The following is a 16,778-nucleotide window of genomic DNA, read 5'->3' as shown; positions in this document are numbered from 1 at the left end:
GCTCATTCTTGGCATCTGCCTGACTGATCTGCAGGGAGGCCTCCCGCGTAGAAAGTTGATCCAATTCGTGCACGAGTTTGTGAACATCGCCCTGGGAACTCCGAACGGCATGCAGATTGGCGAGAACCTCTTGACAGAGGACGGCCATTTCACGCGAGTTATCGTCTTGAAGGTGACGAGCTATCTCGGAAAAAGCCGCTTGTCGGGACTCGATCTGGACTTTGAGGTGAGTAAAATCCTCAGGCTTCGTACCCGACACGCCCTCAATGGTTAAGTAAGTCTGAGCTCGTTCTAGGGCTCGAGCCGCGAGGTGCAATTTCTGAGCGGTCTCCGGCAACACGGTCACCAATCGGGCGCGAATCTCATTCTCGACAGCCTTGGTGGAGGCGAACAGGGTCAGGTATTGCCAGCGGTCCAGTTCGATTTCTTGTCGGATCTTTTCGGACAAGGCCTCGCTCAAGGCCGTTCGAATTTGAACATACTGAAACGGAAGAGGCTCAGGTTGAAATGAGGTCCACAATGGAGGACTGAGGCTAACAAAAGAGAACTTATTTGTCTTCTGAATATGAATATGGCCCACAAACGCGTGTTCGAATGGACCCAAGGCACCCCCACCCTGTTCCAAGCTCAGAGCAACGGTACTGTATGGATGAGCCTGAGGGTAAAACATGGAGGAACCTACCTCTTTGTCCCAGGCGTGTCGGATTTGACAGGCGTTATCACGGGCGACGGCCAGCATCCACTCGGACTGTAAATATTCGCCGTTCAAGGCCAACAGGGTGAGCGATGAGTGCGTGTCACTGCTGGAAACACCGGGAGGCGTCCTCTGGGTGCTCGAGGTCGAGACATGAACGGTGGTGGCGACGGGCGGGCGGCGCGATTTAAGTCCGTTTAGGACCATGGGTGGTTTAGAGGGGGGTGGACCCGTGGTCGCCGGACGGGTGGCGCGGACGGCGGGCGTGGACGAGGGCGTGGTATACCCTTGAGACCGTCCATTCGGCACGTGGTTACTGCTATTGCGCGCGAGCTGAGATGAGGGCGGAGCGGCTTTAGTCGCTAGGGAAACCGAGGGGGCGACCCCCCTGGGGCTGGGATCCGTATTCCGGCGCCCCAATTTGGGCGTTAACCGGGGCTTGGCAAATGACATGGTGCTGCTGTGGCGATGAACCCGATCAAACTTGGGGGGATTTCCAGCTGGCCAACCGCTTGAATTTTCACCGTTCCCGTGTTTGGAGGGTCATGGTGGTGATTGGCCTACGGTTTACCACATTGGTGTCGAGGGTTTCTAAATTTCGAGTGTTTTCTTCTCCCGGGTTGATTCAGTTTAGGCTAAGGTCCTAAAATACAGCTGAGGGCACCTCAGAAAGGAGATAAACCGAGGGGGGTGGAGCGGGTGGAGGTTGACGTCAAAGCGGAGAGAAGAAGGGAAGAGCACAGCAGAGAGAAAACATAGACCAAAAAACGGGTTGATTCAAATTAGTTGAACCAATGGTGGGAGTACAATATTACCTTTCACCTTTGAGGCAACCATACTCATTTTTTCTATCTTTTTATAATGTGGATGCTAAAGGTTACACCCAACAAAGGGTACACTGATAGGTTTTAAGAGTGGTATCCACAATATTGATAAGCTATTTTTTGAACACCATGACTTGTAAAAAGCAACTTCAATATTATAAGGACAAAGATAACAATTTCTAAGAAAAAATCTTTCTTGTTTGAGCTCAATTTTGTATGTAAAGGCATTTGGGATTTAAGAATGAATATGTCAAATAGCATCTTTTGTAGGTACTCCTTGTGAAGACTCTTTGTTGCAATTCAATTGAATTTTCAGCAATATTACATCCAACATAGTTCTTTCATCTGATTTTATTTCCATAACATTGAGAAATATAAACAAATATCCTGATCAGCTCTGACTAATTATTGCAAACACATGTTTCTCAATTCTATCTTCACAATTTTTTATCAGATCTTGAAGAAGTTGTGGTTTGCTCATATATTGGTGCTAAATTCAGCAAGTTGAATAAGTAAACAATAAGTAAACAGTTTTTCAATATATTCGTGAGTTTGTTTGAAGTTTCGGTTACCTTTTTCACTAATTCATCAAATCATGTTGACAGCCAATATAAGTTACACATCTAATCATTCCAACCAGTCTTATTCAATACCTATCTTAAGATTGCACCTTAAATCACATGAATCTGGTTCTTGTACTCAATATTTAGCTCAAGTTCAGAATCACATTGCATCTTTGGACATTGTCCCATATTTTGTATGCTCATTTTTGGTAGCATTATGTTTATTCCGAGATATATTGCTAAATATATAGCCCAAAGCCCCTCTTTTCACTGCCTATCCTCACATCAAAGGTTGACCCCTTCTTTGCTATATCTGGTGACGTCACGCACCAGGCAGTTGGAGCCTTCCAAGTGCGTAACCATTGGTTTAGGCCAAGCAGCGGGCGCGGGGATTGCGCAGCTAACGAGAGCGATTGCCCACTGCGCACTGCGCACTGCGCACCCTCTATGGGCCAGGGTGACCGCTATCTTGAACGAGACGAATGACGGCAAGCTGAAAACGGCAGACAGTCAACTAGTGTTAAAAGTTAGAGGTCAGATGAAAAGAGTGGTAGGGCCTGATCTAGGATTCTGTAAAGCCGGACCCTCCAGCATGGACCAGGGTAGGGTGAGCCGTGTCTGACACCACTTAAATTTGAGTTTTGGACGAGAATACCTTTTCTTGTATAAACTGCAATAACCAAACTGGGATTCCCCCTTGGTCATTTCCAGTTTGAATTTGCCTGTAAATTGCCGTTTGCGAGGTTCAAAAAGCTCATAGAAAAGTTACCAGGCGTTCGCAAACCATAGGTTCGGTGATTTCATTTCTTTCTGGCGCAGGCCCATCCATGACCAAAAATAAACAAGCTAGTTAGCTAGAGCATGGAGTTGGGCCCACTTCTTCCACCCTAAAAGTCCCCCACAACCCAACAAAGACACGCCAAACACCACCAACGATCCCTCCCGATCCCTCCGTTGACGTCCCATCTAAATTTCTCCGGCCTTAACCACGAAAGAGGCGTGTATGCTTCTTCATGCATGAGGCGTGTGGGGCGTCTGAGCCCACTGGACCCCTCCATTAACATGGTGACGATTCACCCAGCCACAATTGAATGCGTGCGTGCGTGGTTGACCGCAATCTCCTATCCTCTTTCATGGCGAGATTCGTACGAGATTCGAAGGGGAATGAGCCTACCTGAGAACCGCAACCCACCGCCCTACCCACCATGTCTCTCTCTCTCTCTCATGATGCCCTCCACTGAGCAGAGATAAAGGTCAACTCCGATTCATCCGTACCTTTTTGATCTTTCATCACTCCTGAGTTATCACTCGTCGTTCAGACTGGCCAAGAATCAATCCCACAAATGACATCGACTGGCGTGCACGTGTATCCATCGGTAATTGCCTCACTAATGAAGCCAGCCCGTCGTTGACCCTGCTTATTATGATGGCTGGGGCTTTCAATCACACCCCGGCCCCGGGGGGTGGTCCAATTGGGGCCATTGGGGTGTGGGTAGGACTCACCTCGGTCAATCAGACGGCATTGTGCGGCCACCAAGGCTGGCATTTTTGGGACCCGGTCCATCAGAGTCTGGGCGCCTGCTTCACCCGCCTGGTCTTCATCTGTCCTATGCACTTGCTTCTGGCCGTGTTCTCGGCCTATTATGTGGGCTATCGAGTCCGAAACCTGGGTGGGCGGGCCTCGCGGTTGGCCCGCCTGTGTTTGTGGGCCCGCGTGGTAGCGGCCTTGGCTTTGGCGCTCACGCCCTTCGTGGGTTATGTCCTACTTTGGGGCGTGGATGGCGATCCGTTGGCCCAGACGGGATGGTCGCAGATCGTGCAGACCGCCCTGAAAACTTTGGCGTGGCTGGCCCATCTCTTGTACACTCTGGCCCTTTTTAACCGCATTGGTTGGTCGGTTCGAGGCCATCGCAGCCTGCTCCTGATCTTCTCGTTGTGTGCCATGGTGGATTTGATCCAGTATCATAGCCTATTTACCGCCTACCCGCCGGGTCAGAGCCGCCAATCCAACGTCATCTTCAGCTCGGCTTTGATCGAGCTCATCGGGCTGATCGTGTATTTTGTGTCGCTATTGCCCGGACCTTGGGCCCAGGATCCGACCCAGCCCATGTTGCTGCCGGCCGATGAGTTGGAAGATCCCCAATATCGACACGTGCGCCACGCTCAATATTTGGGTGTGGCCAAGGAACACACGCATTGGTTGTCCCGCGTCTCCCTCCAGTGGGTACATCCTCTTATCCGAAAGGGTCAACGCGGTCAGCTTCGCACGGCCGAAGACGTGTTTAATGTCCCTATTGACATGTCCACCCCGGTGAGTAGTCAGCGATTCCAAATGACGCTGAACGAGCTCAAGTCGCCGCATGGCGAAGTGGGCCTGTTTCGGGCTCTTTTCAAGTCGTTTGCCTTGCGATTTTTTACCATCGGGATCTTGAAGTTCGTGGCCGATTGCGCCGGGTTTGCCAGCCCCATTTTGCTCAATCGGTTGGTCTCGTTTATGGAGGACGCGGACGAGGATATTCGATGGGGTTACTTGTATGCGGGTGGACTGACCGTGTCCACTTTCGTAGTAGCCATGTGTAACACGCATTTCAACATGTTCATGAGTGAGCTGGGTCTGAAGATCCGGGCCTCCATCATCACGGCTGTTTATCAACATACTTTGAACGTGACTTCAGCTAACCTGAGTCGATTCAGTATGGGCGAGGTGATCAACTTCATGAGTACGGACACGGATCGAATTGTGAACTTCTCTCCCAGCTTACATGCGGCCTGGAGTTTGCCCTTCCAGTTTACCATCACGATGGTTTTGCTGTATCAGCAAGTTGGCTTGGCATCCCTCGCGGGTGTGGGTTTCACGTTGCTGATGATCCCCTTGAACAAAGTGATAGCGGACACCATTGGCCGTCTCAGCACTAAAATGATGACGGCCAAGGATCAGCGGGTCAAAACCATGTCGGAAGTGCTCTCTGGCATTCGCGTTATCAAATTTTTCACATGGGAAGGCTTCTTCACGGGTCGGGTCACTGACCATCGAAAAGACGAGCTAAAACACTTAAAAGGGCGCAAGTACTTGGATGCCGTGTGCGTCTACTTATGGGCCACCACTCCCGTCATCATTTCCGTGTTGACCTTCACCACGTACGTCCTCATGGGCAACCGTCTGACGGCAGCCAAGGTGTTCACTTCGGTCGCGTTATTTGCCATGCTCACTGGACCTTTAAACGCTTTTCCGTGGGTTCTCAATGGCGTTATAGAGGCCACAGTCTCAATCAAGCGAATCAGTGCCTATTTGGGACTGCCAGAGATCGATCGGAACGCCTACTTTTCAGCAGCCACCGATGAAGTGGAGGAAGAATTGATCTCGGAAACGGATGTGTCCATAACCCGAGCGGATTTTGACATTTCCACCATTTCGACCTCGGAGTTCAATTTCAAATTAAAAGGCATGGATCTTCGGGTCAACAAGGGAGAATTTGTTGGCATTGTGGGCAGGGTTGGGAGTGGAAAGAGCACTCTACTCACGGCTTTATTGGGCGAATTGTCGCGAACTCGAGGCAGCATATTTGTCAGAGATGCCCGTGAAGGGATAGCGTATGTCCAGCAAGAGCCTTGGCTACAACAGGGCACCGTTCGCGAGAATATCCTTTTCGGCAAGTCTTTCGATCTGAAATGGTACCAAAAAGTCGTGGACGCATGTGCATTGAAGGAGGATTTCAAGCAGCTCGCCTCAGGAGATGACACGAATGTGGGCGAAGCTGGAGTGATGCTAAGTGGTGGCCAAAAGGCTCGGGTGGCTCTGGCCCGAGCTGTCTACCAAGACAAAGATATCTACGTAGTGGACGATATCTTTTCGGCGGTGGACGTACCCGTAGGAAGTCACATCTATCGGAAATGTCTCATGGGCTTGCTGAAAAACAAGACCAGAATATTGTGTACGCATCATCCCCGATTCTTGGCCGGCGCTTCCAGGGCGATTTTGATGGAGAATGGCGAGATCACCGACGAAGGATCACCTAAAGACATTTTGACCAAGGTGGATTTTGATAAAGAGCACACTGCTGCTGGGAGCGAAAGACGCGAGCGAAAAGAAACCGAAAAAGATGATAACCCCGAAGCACACAATGTTGCAGGATCGGACCAAATTGACGACGAGACTCAGATCGTTGGTCATGTAAAGCTGGCAATTTACAAGAACTATTGGAGAGCGGTTGGGAACTTCCTATCAATTACAATCCTCCTCGCCATGGCCTTGATGCAAGCATCCAGGAATTCCACGGACATTTGGCTGGCTCAATGGGTCTCTGAAGATTCAAACCAAAACGGAACCCAGATTCCTCTGTGGGCGGACTCTGGATTATTTTCGCCCGTTCTTGAAGGCGCTTCCGACGAGACTTATCACTTGGTAGTGTACGGCTCGATCGCCGTGTTCAACACCTTTATGAGTCTAGCTCGAGCCTTTCTCTTTGCTTATGGAGGCATTTGTGCCGCTAAGGCCGTCCATGAGAAACTCCTCAACGTCATCATGCGTGCTCGCACGCAGTTTTTTGATAGTACGCCCCTTGGTCGTATCTTAAACCGATTCTCGTCGGATCTTTACACGGTCGACGACAGTCTGCCATTCATCCTGAATATCTTCTTGGATCAAGTTTTCGGCGTGTTTGGACCCATCCTAGTGTGTGCGTATTCTGTGCCTTGGATCATGCTGATCCTCGTGCCTCTGGCTTTCCTGTATTACGACATCCAAAAGAATTATCGACCCGCCTCCCGCGATCTCAAGCGAATGGGCTCCGTGTCCTTGTCACCGATCTACGCGCACTTTTCCGAAACGCTGAGCGGTCTCCCCACCATTCGAGCCATGAAAGCAGTCAAACGGTTTAACACCGAGAACGAAGACAAGCTCGAGGCCAATCAGAAGGCCCAATACGCGGGCATTGCAGCGGCTCAATGGCTGGAATTACGCTTGCAAATGATCGGTTGTGCGGTCGTGACCGGGATCGCCCTGATCGCCGTGGTCGAACATCATACCAATAGCGTGAATCCAGGCTATGTGGGTCTGGCCATAAGCTACGCTTTGGGAATCACAGGCAAGCTCTCAGATTTGGTGAAGAGCTTCACGGAAACGGAGAAGCAGCTCGTAGCCGTGGAAAGGTGCTACCAATACATTGAGGAGATCGAATCCGAGCCCAGGGATGGCCAAAGTGCTTGCCCGCCTCATTGGCCAGATAAAGGTGTGCTCGAATTTCGCAACGTGTCTATGCGATATCGGGACAATATGCCTTGGGCACTTCAAGGGCTCCATTTGAAAACTCACCCCCATGAGAAAGTGGGCATCGTAGGTCGAACGGGTTCAGGAAAGAGCTCCATATTCCAAAGTCTCTTCCGCATGGTGAACATTGCCAATGGTGAGATCTTCTTGGACAATGTGAACATCCACCACATGAATTTGTCGGACGTGCGTCGAAATTTGGCCATCATTCCCCAAGAGCCGTTTCTCTTCAGTGGAACAGTGCGTGAGAATCTGGACCCCCTGGGGCTGAGTTCTGAGCCTGAGTTGTGGGACAGCCTTCGGAAATCGCATTTGATTACGGCGGTGGAACGGATAGGCGGATTGCACGGCCAGGTTGACGAGCGGGGGCGTTCCTTGTCCATGGGACAACGCCAGCTGTTCTGCTTGGCTAGAGCCATCCTCTCACCCTCCAAGGTAAGTAGGATTCATATTCATGGAATATGATTTGGGTGATCTCGTCATTTCATCAGCCAACAACACGATGTTCACGATGTTGTTGTTTTTTCTAGTTAGTGTGCGTGGATGAGGCCACGGCCAATGTGGATCTCGAGACGGACGCTTTAGTGCAAGACGTATTACGAAGCTCACTCAAGGATCGAACTGTGATATCCATCGCCCACCGGATCGATTCCGTTCTGGGAACGGATCGAGTGGTGGTCATGGCCTCGGGTCAAGTCCTGGAGAGTGGGCCGCCCCAATCGTTGTTACAAGACCCCAACTCTGCGTTTGCTCAACATGTATCGCAGAATTAATGAACTCCAATGATTAGCCCACTCTCTTCACTCTCTGTCCATGACAATCAATGCAAACTGAAACCAAATATAATTAAGCGTTCATTATGCATGATTGTGCTAAGCTGTGACTTGATCCAATTAAATAGCTAGCTTATCTCGTTATTTTCCAATCTTCAACTTGGGGTTGAAATGGCTTCTCCCATGGACATGGTAGGTATTTTGCAGAGGAGTAGTAACGAAGTTGAGTATTTTTTTTGTTTCGAGAAAGGAACTGTACTTATACTCGTATTATCCCATTACATTTTAAAATGGCGTACTTGCAACGACACCCCCCAAACACAATAAAAATACTCGTTCCTTTTTTCACGCTCCAGAGTGGCATTAAATATTTCGTTTCTCTCTTGGCAACTGAGGAAACTTGAGGCTATTAGGCAACCTTAACATAAATTTCCATTTTTTTTATTTTTTCGTGTATCTTAAAGAAGCTCAAAGCTGAAAACTGTGCTGACTCTTAACAACTATCCATGTCATTGTGGTTTCAAATCTTGTTATATTTGTATACGAACTGAAGCATCGTCATGAGAGAACCCCACCCTGATCCCATTCAAATTTCGTTGGACTCAAGGACCTGATTCAGAGTGAAATTTTCCTTCGGCATGAGTATGCTGCACCACACCAAATATCTCAAACCTACGCATATCCATCCATGACTTTAATAAGCACACGGTTCTAACAGGGAAGCTTTATAGACTTGACAAATTCTAATGCTGTTTATCCATCATGACTTTTTGTCATGGTTGCAAATGATCAACAATCATTTGTTGAGAACAAAAAAAGATTTGTTTTAGATGTGAAATTATGTAAATAATATGTACTCCAGAATTAGTGCTAATACCAATCCTTGGTAAATATCTTAAAAGACGCTAAAATATTTGGAAAATACTTCAAATATTTAACCAAATACTGTCGAAGATTTAATTTTTGAAACGTTTTCGAACACAGTTTCAAACAACAACGAAAAAAAATAAAACGGAAGTGGGCAAACCAGTTTTCTTACGTTTGATCTTACGAAAAAGCAAAATTCATTCTGTAACGTAACCTAATGTATGATGTTTTAACTTGGTCCTAATTCGAAATCCCCACCCTGAATATATTCTTTTGACATTTTGCCTCCTAAGTTTCAAATTTCCAACGAGTATGAGGCATGCTATCCCTATAGAAGTGATCCTGTTGATGTATTTCAAATTTTGAAAGGAAATTATTTTCCTATTATGCATTGACACAAACAAAAATGGCTAAGAACGGGAGTAATGCAGTGTTAATTAAGTAAATAAACTGCATCAATGCTCATTAGTGTAACATACTGGCAGGAAGCCTTCAAATTTTAGGACTGTTTGAATCAAAAATATAACTATCATTTAATAAAGTATGGTCTTGATGAGGCAAAAACCCTTGAACTATTGGTCATCTAAAATTTTAGTCAAAGTAATTGTGACGACTAACGCCATTACATTTTTGGCGAGTAACGGTTGGGTAACGAATTACTCTTTTTGGTCAACGTAATTGCTACTGTAATCCGTTCCTTTTACTGAGGAACGACTAACCTAATATATGTATCATGTACGATATAATATATGTACGAGTAACGCCCGCTATCGTGGCGGGCAAGCGTGTGGGGTGGAAAAGGTTGCATCAAACTTGCTTTCAGTGTTCCGTGGATTTAGTGACCAGAAAGCACAGACCAATTTGTATCAACATCAACCTCAAGTTTTGAGCAAGAAGCGAGTGTTGCGTGTATCACGTCGATCACGGCCATCACGTCCATCTCGAGTTGAAATTGCTCTGGTGCAGTCCCGTCTGGTCATTGCTGGCCCATCTTTAGCCCATTTCCGGCCCGTGTGTCTCCCTCCCGCCATCATGCGGTTGCTGCCCATGCATTGGGCCCGCCGTGGCGCTGGCGACGGACTCGACTCCGGGTTCATGACCTGGAGCAAGGTGTACGCCAATCTACCCGAGCGATACATGATGCGCAAGGCCTACAAGCTCAAGTACAAGCCGCCCGTGGCCCATCCGGCCTTCAAGCAGGCCATCGAGACGTCCCGGATCCCGGAGTTCACCATGGACCGACCTTGGTCGGCGGCCTATTGGGAGCAGCACGAGCCCCACGCCCCTGTCCAGAACAACTACGTGGAGCCCATCTTGGACGAAGACTGGATGTGGTTCAAGGGGGATCGAGTCCAGATTTTGGTGGGCCCCGACAAGGGCAAGCAAGGCTACATCAACTACGTGGTCCAGGAGAAGAACTGGGTGTGCGTGGAAGGGCTCAATTGCAAGTACGAGATGATGGGTGAGAGCCGGAATTTCCCCGGCATGATGATCATGCGCGAAAAGCCGCTCGTGGTCACCACCGACATCCAACTCGTCGACCCGTCGGATGAGACGCCGGCCCAAGTGGAATGGCGTTTCAGCGAAGACGGTGAGCGGGTGCGTACTTCCACCCGCACGGGTCACATCCTTCCCATCCCTTCGGCCGCTTTCGAGACGCAGGACTACAAGACGCCGGTGGGATATCGGGAAAACCAGCGCACCGACACGCCGGCCAGCTTGGTGCAGGAAATCACCTTTGAGCCCAAGCTATGCACGTTTGAGATGGATATCATGGAGTCTGAGGGGATCGTGGAGACCCGCAACCCGCCCAGAACCTACTGGTATTAAGTCAGTCTCTCAGTTCAATCAATGTCCATTCAGTTAGCGTAAATAGATGTAATGTAAGCTTGTGAATTTAACTGACGTTCATCAGTCGATCGATATGGATCGATAATGGATCATATGTACGTAGATGGGATCGTTCATTGTTCAATGGCTTACTTCGACAAATGAGAATGTAATCCGATCCCGATCCACCAAACCAAAGCTGAGCGTGATGAACCGATCGAATTCGACAAGAAACGCGTTAAAGCCGGAAGTTTGATCGGGACAATTATATTTCACGCACAAATAACGGAAAACTGACATAAAGACAAACACTCGACGTAAAAAGGAGACTAACAGTGTTGGATAACATAAATGCCGAAAGAAACGTTTCAAAAGACATCGGATTAAAGAGAAGACTTGCAGTTTTAGCTACATCTGACAGCGGCGAGTTTTGACTCGGGGTCAATGGAGATGTGGGTGGGGTTTGAGAGGAGGGCTGTAGTTACCGATGGGAATGGAGGGATGGCGGGAAGCGTCCATTCACCATCAAAGCTCGTCCTCGAATTTATGGAGATTATTCAAATGCTCTCCGTAGTCGGTGGCTTCGGACCCCACGAAAATATCGTGGTGGGTCAGGATCTCGTCGAATGTGAGCATCCCGTCCACGTCATCGTCGGCCCCCGCAAACAAGTGGCTCACCTCGTCGTGGGCAATGTCGTTGTTGCTGGGGATCATCCAGGCTTTGATCTCCTCGGCACTCAGCGTGCCATCCTTGTCTTTGTCGAGCTCATTGTCGAATCGATCTTTCTCGCTGATGATCCACTCTTTGGATTGATCCTGTCCGCGCTCGCCGATGTATTCCTGGAAGTCAATCCGACCATCTCGGTTCCGATCCTTGTCATGAAGCACTTGCTGAAGCACCACCTGATGCATGCTCGGGTCATCCTCGGGATGGCTGAATGAGAGGAATTCGGGGGGGGTCAACTTGTTGTCGCCGTTCTTGTCGGCGGCCTGGAACAGGATCCGGTCCTCTTCCATCATCTGGAGCTCGTCCAGACGATCCGGGTCCGTCTGAATGCTCTTCATCTCGGCTTGGCCTTCTTCATCATCGTCGATCTCAAACTCCTCTTTGATATACTCGGCCCATGTGACTTCGCCGTCGGCGTCCAAATCCGCGTCCTTGAAGCGTTCCGAGGACTCCTCCTGACTAAGACTTTTGAAAGATCGGAGGATCCAGGCAAATAGCTCGGGTTTCTCGATGCGCTCATCGTGATTCCGATCCATTTTGTCCAAGAGAATCCGCAGACGGCGTTGAGCCTCGGCGGGTGAAAGCTGATCGAAGGTTTCGGCCTCGGCGTGCGATCCTAGGATGGCCTCATGATCGAATGCATTCTCGTGGGTGGGTGCTTCGCCCGTGTTCAGCGACGCAAAGGCCCCGTCGGCCGTACGCTCGGCCTGTCCGCCACGGGCGTGATTGTGCCCGGCGTGCTTCTGGGGCACTCCAGCTTGAATCGAGCCGCCCAAAGTCAGCCATATCAACCAGGTGGACCAGGCGGACCAGGCCAGCCCCGATGGGCCTCGACGGCACGCCCTCAAATCCATCTGAAAAGGGACAGGGTCTTTTTGCTTGGGCCGACTTCCTAATGACGATCTGCTTGACGATCCCAGGCGACCGATGATCGATGACTAATGATGCGACGGGGTCCGCGGTCTGGCCCGTTCTTCCCTCGAGCTCAGCGAGTCCACCAGCCCAACCAACGAACCAGGGGACAGATATACGCCCTGGAGAGGTGTGGCTTCAAGCCCAGATCGAGCTATGCGTCATCGCCTCGAGCTCGTTTTCTTGGCCGGCCTAACTCAACACACGCGATGAACCAGAGCCTGAGTCTGCCTGATCCAACAGCCAAGTCAGTGAAGTCCCTCAAAGCCACTGAGCCGACCGAGTCTTCTCCTTCTGTATGCCTCGATCGATTCCCAGTTTCTCAATCCATCCAAGTATGCATTTTGTACTAGTACGTACGTCTACGAGGGTAGATCAGCGGCAGATTAGAATGCCACCGCGAACTCGCTTCTACATATTTACTACATACAGTGTGTATCTTCGCCTACCGTCCCATCCGTTCCGCATTCACGGATTCATCCGCAGGATCTAGGATCTAGACAAAAATGGACTGACGCTAAACGGAAATGCCCATGCATGCATGGGTTATATATTTCATCTGGGGCGCACCAATAGTGGCCGTTTACTCACATCTACGTTATGTAGCTTCTCATTCTATCTATGCTTATGTTTTTCCGTTCGCCATCGACAGCGCCAACGGCCATGCCCATGATGGTGGAGTTCAAACCTTTGTTGGTTATTAATCCTGAGCATGGCGTTCTCCGCACGTTTGTGCCATTCAGATCTGAAAGAGTTCAATGAACCGACCATAATGTATGGGGAGTGAACACTACAAGCTAACCGATGGGATGGACGGGATGGAGCCTGCCATGTCCAGTGCTTTGATATTCAAACTGACAAACTATTCTGCTGAAAATGGGCATAGTTATCATCCACCGCTGCCTTCAAATCAACGAAATCTGAAAGGGGGGGGACAACAAAGTCACTGCTCATTGTTTCAAGAAAAAAAGGTTTGTGTGGCGTTTTCAGTCGCTTACTTCCCAATTTAGGCATCGCATCTTTATATGATATTTGGTCTACCAACAAGTTTGACTTGGCAGACCGAGCTAGTCCTTGAATGTAGGGTTGATCTGGAATGCTATCTAAACATTTGTCCAAGTCTGACTTGAAAGATGCTACCGGATCAACAAGGCCAACGTATTCCATTCCAATATTAGAGGGGAAGCAAATTAAACAATGAAGGAGCCCGAGAAAGAAGAGAAGTGGACTTCATTGGTCGAACTAGTCTGGATTCTCGAGGACTTGAAGGTGCTCTCAAAACGCACATGAAGCCTTGATGGTCACTAGAATTGACCCTAAATACTGGGTTGGGACAAAGCTCATGGATGCTTTTGAAAACGAACAGTATAAGATACCTTTGGTGAAGCATATTCAAGATGTGGCTGAACAATCCAGTTGTACAGAGTTAGCATCGTGATGCTATCTCTGGACTTAAACGTGCAATATATCCAACCACACATTTGAAAAGATTTACCCACCTTCAACTGGATAAGCTCATCGAACTTGCCATTATTTTGGAGGACTACACCTAAATCTTTCATAGATGAGACCTGCTCAATATCGTTACCTCCATTATCTATGAGTGGAGCATTCAAAGGAGTTGACCCGAAGGTCATTGAGTGCAATTTCATTCCGTTCAGGGCCCAAGAACAGATTATTTCTAGGTCCTTTGCCAGGCTAGTGGAATCTTGGCCATTCCTACCAGACACTAACTTTGTATCGTCAGCATAAGAAGAGAGACTGGCAATAATTCTAAGCTTTTGAGGCGGGGCAACGAATATTATAAAAAGGAGGGGGCCCAAAATGGAGCCCTGGGGAACACCTGACTTGACATCATGTAGGTCACTAAAGGATCCCTCGACCTTTACAATTTGCTTCCTATCCTGAATGAAGCTTCTTCCAATTGAGAACCTTGCCTTGGATCCCAATGTCATGAAGCCTATTCAACAAAAGGCCATGATCTACGTTATCAAAGACCTTGGCAAAATCAAGATAGAAAACATCAATTGACTCGTGCCTTTCCAGTCCCTCAATGACCTGCGCTAAATGCTCAATCAGTTGGGTAACCGTGCTAAAATGTGCTCGGAACCCGTGCTGGCTAGGGGGAAGGACTTCATGGACTTTAAGAAACTCTACAAGTTTGAACTTGAATCTCCCCCTTTGAAAATTGGAACAACATGAGCTACCTTCAGAGAAGAGGGGAACTTGCCCTGGTCCAAGATACACCGCATCAAGCACGAGAAAACAGGAGCAAGAACCTGTAAGCATCTCATCAGAAACTGAGATGCCACTCAATCTGGACAAGGAGAACTTGAAATCCTTAAGGAGAACATTGCCCAAATAATGGTTTACATGTATTTGATGTTGTCGAATGTGTTAGTTACTTTAATCTTATTTATCTTATTTCAACGCCAAGCTGAAGTCTTCTCTAGCAACCCTTTTCGTCCGACAATGTACCTTACATCCGTTTATTGACAATGCCGGTTGAAATTGGGGGATTTACTTAAACTTTCCGTCATTATCTGAATGTATTTCTTGAATTGCTCCAAATTCAAACGAAAAGGTAAAAAAACCACCGGAGCAAGACTCTACATGACATTTCCTCTCCCTTTGAAAAAAAGTCGTCAGCAGAATTAGAGAACACATTGTCACTTAAAACTGGTTCCGATTATTTTTCATTGGAATAAAATGTGGCTCCTAGGATCTTGGAGGCTGCACCCGTTAGGGGTCGCTTTTCATGCTCGTACTCTTCTACTAGGGAGCCCTTGGTCAACCTTGTTTGTTGAAAAAAAGATTATAGGTCATTAAAGAGCTTTCGTAGCAGTAACTTCAAGCTAAATTGGAATGGTAGGAATTCGACAAAAGATATAAAAAAGACAAACGTTTATGTACGTCTAATGATATCATCTATATTATCCTTCTTGGGCTGCTCTCATACATAGTCAATTCATGACGGAGTAAAGGCCGGTTTCTGAAAGCAAAGTCTTCTTCCTCCACATGCTTGAAATCAGAGATGCATATTTCTTGAATTTCCTTCCATTCCCTAAGTAGAGGCCTGTTTTCAAAGCTCTTATCTGAGAGTTATAGACTCGGACGTTAACAGATTGGAAACTTATCTTTGAAGTCTATGACTAGCATAGACAAATGAGTTTGCGTGTCTAATAACTAGACCTAGGAACAGAAGTTAAAAAACCCAAAACCTAGCTTTTTACCTTTTTCGTCCAAATAAATTTTGGACAAATGGCATAAACCTTCTCTTTTGGGAAAAAAACAACCCTTTTTTGTATCTTGTCACTAGGAGGAAGAGACAGCACTTGTCTCAGCCTCATTGTCAAGTCTCTCAACAGACTTATCACACCCCTTTCCTTTCCCCTCCCCTCTTTCCCTACCATTGTTCCCCTCCCTCTCCTCCAACCTCAACCTCAATTCCTTTAACCTCTCTTCTGTCCAAACTTTGTGGCAATAATTCCCTCTCGGGTCGTCATGAGCCCAACGAATCTTTTAGATCGTATGCTCAAGTGGCGGCCAGAGTTCCCTCTCCCCCTCTTTTTCCCTCTTCTCAAAGGTTCTTTCATCCTCCGCCTAAGATGAATTTTGTCCAAAAGCAGGATTTTTTAGGGTTAGAAGGCCTAGTCAAAGATTTGATAGCTCTAGTCCATCAAAGGACAATAAGCCGTAAAAGGGCTGTCCCTGAATGTGCATTGTCTTATTGCCAAAAAAGACAGCACAAAGGTTAAGATTATTGAGGAATTAACTTTAGATTGGCAGGTCTCGTTCATTTCCATTACAGAAACATGGCTTTGACTAGGGGTCTTAGATAAAAAGCTAGCCATGCATCAGCATCAAGCAAAACTTTGAAATCTAATCCGTTGGTCGATCAAATGATATGAAAATAAGATTGATTGAAATGAATAAGTGTTCAGTCTTGAACTGTTGGGAATTCCATTCCCATTTGTGGTAAAAAAGTTCTCAAAAAGAGAACGAACGACATGCCAGCATGAGTGGTAAGTGTTAAAGTGGTAAGGAAATTCTAACATATAAAAAAGTATCTGCAACATTTGTAAAATGGTTATTGTTAGATGGAGCAATAAATGAAACTAATCTTTATTTTTGTAATGTTAACAATCCATGTCAATTGTTCGAGAATTTGAGTTTATATATAACCGGAGCAATTTCAAGTTAAAACGCATGAAAATAGGACCATTAATTTCCATGCAACTCATTTCTTGTGTTGATTTAGATTTAGGAGCTAACTGAATGCCTATCAAAATTCAATCAAATAGGTTTTTAGAAAGTCACTT

At 47.5% G+C, this 16,778-nt stretch overlaps 4 protein-coding genes across 4 annotated transcripts in view; 2 read left to right on the top strand and 2 right to left on the bottom strand.

The window, feature by feature from the left end:
• Positions 1 to 1,440, bottom strand: part of LOC131876877 (uncharacterized) — a 2,669-nt gene extending 1,229 nt beyond the window's left edge. Inside the window, exons 1-2 of the mRNA XM_059222390.1 lie at positions 683 to 1,440; positions 39 to 481 (exon numbers count right to left, since the gene is read on the bottom strand). Of these exons, the coding sequence (XP_059078373.1) occupies positions 39 to 481; positions 683 to 1,147 (908 nt within the window). The 5' untranslated portion in view covers positions 1,148 to 1,440. The remainder of the gene's footprint in view (positions 1 to 38; positions 482 to 682) is intronic.
• A 2,064-nt stretch (positions 1,441 to 3,504) lies between these two features.
• On the top strand, positions 3,505 to 8,209 carry LOC131876869 (ATP-binding cassette sub-family C member 10-like; the record flags this gene model as incomplete). The annotated part of the gene is given in 2 exon segments (XM_059222379.1): positions 3,505 to 7,782; positions 7,878 to 8,209. Coding segments are annotated over 2 exon segments (4,521 nt in total). The 3' UTR covers positions 8,121 to 8,209.
• Positions 8,210 to 9,968: 1,759 nt separating this feature from the next.
• On the top strand, positions 9,969 to 10,888 carry LOC131876868 (large ribosomal subunit protein uL24m-like; the record flags this gene model as incomplete). The annotated part of the gene is given in 1 exon segment (XM_059222378.1): positions 9,969 to 10,888. A coding segment is annotated over 1 exon segment (798 nt). The 3' UTR covers positions 10,818 to 10,888.
• Positions 10,889 to 11,068: 180 nt separating this feature from the next.
• Positions 11,069 to 12,763, bottom strand: LOC131876867 (reticulocalbin-2-like). The gene has a single exon (XM_059222377.1). It carries the CDS (start codon positions 12,396 to 12,398, stop codon positions 11,343 to 11,345), a length of 1,056 nt encoding a protein of 351 aa, XP_059078360.1. The 5' UTR covers positions 12,399 to 12,763; the 3' UTR covers positions 11,069 to 11,342.
• Between the last annotated feature and the right edge of the window lie 4,015 nt (positions 12,764 to 16,778).

The sequence above is a fragment of the Tigriopus californicus genome, chromosome 2 (genome assembly GCF_007210705.1).
Source record: "Tigriopus californicus strain San Diego chromosome 2, Tcal_SD_v2.1, whole genome shotgun sequence".
Classification (NCBI taxonomy): Eukaryota; Metazoa; Arthropoda; class Copepoda; order Harpacticoida; family Harpacticidae; genus Tigriopus; species Tigriopus californicus.
This window is presented reverse-complemented; position numbering and strand designations above follow the sequence as displayed.

Excerpts from the sequence above, each read along its gene's own strand:
- LOC131876867 (XM_059222377.1), bottom strand. The coding sequence starts at position 12,398 with ATGGATTTGAGGGCGTGCCGTCGAGGCCCATCGGGGCTGGCCTGGTCC.